Genomic DNA, 3,066 nt, shown 5'->3' on the forward strand with positions numbered 1-3,066 from the left:
GGGGGGAAGAGTTACCTATCATGTTGTACAGGCTCTGTGGTGCATAATGGTCAGGCCTTCTTGCCAGAGCTGTGTTGTAGACTTCCAAGGCTTCCTGCCAGACAGAAAGTCAAGCAAAAGTGTTAGATGCTGTGACAAAATTATCCCCATTAAAGGGAAATATAATAATAGATGTATCCTAAGGGGGGTTATAATTCACAGCTCCACCTAAAACAGCTTCTCCACAAAAGATCATAATTCTTTTTTTCACAGTAGTTGTCAATTTTGATAATATTGTAAATCTCTTGCTCAAAACACGAAAAAAAATCTTGATAAGATGTTCTTATACATGTCTGTGAAACTACCAAACTAAATTAAATATACCTTTGTATTTTGTCCTCACTTATATTCGAAAACAATTGATACTCCAAATTCTTTTTCAATTTTGAGGTATACAAATGTTAATAATACTGCAGATAAATTCTGTAACGGCTACTTCCATAAAATACAGCTCAAATCCCCCTTTATTTCCTAGCCATCATATTCATTGCCTCTCTCACCCTGGACCAGGATATAGGCCACGAACAAACACTTTCCACCTTTCCCTACTCTGGGCTAGCCGCTTGTTGTTAATACATATCTTCCCACTTTTCTGTACATCTATTTCTGAGTCATTTTCTAGTACAAATGATCAAAATTACATAAGAAAATTTTTGCATGTACCTGAGACTTTCCTTCATCCATGAGGATGCGGCCGTGGTTAAACAAACATGAGATCTTGGTGCCATCGTGTAGCCTCGGATCTTTCAAGCCCGAGGTGTCCAGATCAGCACAGCGTTTGTAGATCTGGAGAACAAACATTATAGAATGATGGTTATAGTTAAAGAAAGAAAAGAGGTTAAACTAACACCGAGACTAATCTAGCACATCGTTTTCAACAGTCTGGTTGTTATCAGTATTATCTTCATCACTATATCGTTAACATCATCATCATTATTATCACCATTGTTTCAAGGCTGAAGATAAAAAGGAGGCCAAAAAAAAATCATCATCATCATCATCGTTATCATCCACCATCATCGTTGTCATCATCATCATCATCATCACCATCATCACCATCACCATCCTTACCATCATCTGTAGACTGCAAAAAGATATTAAAAACGGTGGAGACTTGCAAAATTTTCAAAAATCATCATCACCATCGTCATCATATTATATTTTCAAACAATTCTCCTGTTACCCAGTTTTGTTTTCTGTCTTGAAGCATAACAATTACTACCCTGTTAACACATTGCCCATGTAACTTACAAATGTCCAGCACCAAGTACAGACAGGGACAAGAGAAAGAAAGTAAAAAGTCATGGCAGTAAAAGGCAAAGAAAGAACTAAAATGTGATAGTTTAATACCAAACAATAAAATCAATTAATCATATCAGGCATTAGTTTCTCATCTTGACTTCTAAATCTCTGTAATACACTGAGAGAACCTTATAAGGCTCATAGCTCCTTTTGCACAGACTTAAAATCATTTATTTTCTGGGTCATTTGTTCAATATCTGTCATAGGCTAGCAATGATTTAAACTGATTCTTTTGAAATGGAACATTACTGCTAATACAAAATAGTGGCCTGAAATTATATGTCCTTTTCTCAACTTGAATACTTTGACAGTGATATAATGAAATTCATTTTTAAACGAAAGTGCTCAGATAATAGACGTTTTACTTTCAATAAAAGTGCCAGGAATATCTCCTGGATAGAATCAGTTAACGGAAGCGTTATATCTGCTGTATTATAATAAAACAACAGAGGAAACATAGAGAATGGTTTTTAGTAAGCATACAAGACTTACACTTTTCGCCAACTCAAAATTTCCTTGTTGAGCCACCAATATTCCCAGGTTGAGATGGGCAACTGGAGAGAAACAAATAATCGGGTTAGATTTTCTGTTCCTTTTAGTTTGTGCTTGTCGTCATTCTAAACACAAATAACAGGCTACTTCAGAGGTGAAGTACTCAGCCCATGATTTAAACAACTAGTTAGAAAGTGAGTGCAGAGAAGCGCAATAATATCTATGAAATTAAAGTTATTTAGTGCAGCTGGGGAAAAGCAAGATGAAAAGACAAGCAGAATCATAAAGCAGAATAGGTATTTAAAAGAAGTACATGTAGAACCTATCAGTGGTGTCCTTCATCCATTCACCCATCCAGTCATCACTATTTTATTATTATCATCATTAGCAAAGTTTTTAAAAAAATCACATTTACTAACATGCACGCAAGCTCACACATACATCATGTATGTTCTTCTAGCACTGACCGTGGTTTATTTCATTCCTACCCCCTTCCGTGAACACACATTATGGTAAAGGTTATGCAAAAGAGGCCCGGAGATAAAGGCTGATGTGACACCAGGCAAAGTACAGAAATATCAAATAATAGATAAAAGTATTTTCGTACCACTAAATGCACACTCAATTGTGATTTCCGGTTGATTTTTTAAAATAAGTGCTAAATTATTTCAACAACAGCTGATAATGATGAGCATTATAGGCCTAAGCATTTACATCATAATTTTCATCCATTCAACTTAATAATGAAATAAGTAAATAAATAGATAGAAAATAAATAAATAAATAACAAAGAAAAAATTAAAAATTAAAAATAAAACAAATTAATCATTTATTTCATTAAACTAATTAATCAATCAATTCATTCATTAATTAATTAACAAATGACAAAACAAACAAAGAAAGAGAAAAAATTTAAAACTAACATATAAATGGATAAATAAAGAAAGAAAGAATTAATTAATTAATATATTTGGAACAGAAGACCACAAACAATACCTGATAATTTCGGCCTGAATTTTATTGCATTTTGATAACTTGTGACAGCTTCATCAATTCTCTTCTGGTTCGCCAGCAATATTCCTCTGGAGAGACGATAAAAGAAAAACTTTCAAATAAAAGTAGAAGAGATAAAAACCAAAACTTCCAAATAAAAAATGGGACTTTTATTACTTGAGTGGAAGTACACATTGTAATTTGTATTTCATGATAGAAAAATGTTATTCACTCACCCCC

General features: G+C 33.5%; 1 protein-coding gene across 1 annotated transcript in view; it reads right to left on the bottom strand.

Annotated features, from left to right (window-relative positions):
- LOC101851239 (protein O-mannosyl-transferase TMTC2) overlaps positions 1 to 3,066 on the bottom strand; it is a gene marked incomplete in the record, with an annotated part of 90,456 nt that overhangs the window by 4,950 nt on the left and 82,440 nt on the right. The window contains 4 exon segments of the mRNA XM_013087969.2: positions 16 to 94; positions 703 to 825; positions 1,834 to 1,895; positions 2,830 to 2,915. Of these exon segments, the coding sequence (XP_012943423.1) occupies positions 16 to 94; positions 703 to 825; positions 1,834 to 1,895; positions 2,830 to 2,915 (350 nt within the window).

This window comes from Aplysia californica, unplaced genomic scaffold (assembly GCF_000002075.1).
Source record: "Aplysia californica isolate F4 #8 unplaced genomic scaffold, AplCal3.0 scaffold00022, whole genome shotgun sequence".
Lineage (NCBI taxonomy): Eukaryota > Metazoa > Mollusca > Gastropoda > Aplysiida > Aplysiidae > Aplysia > Aplysia californica.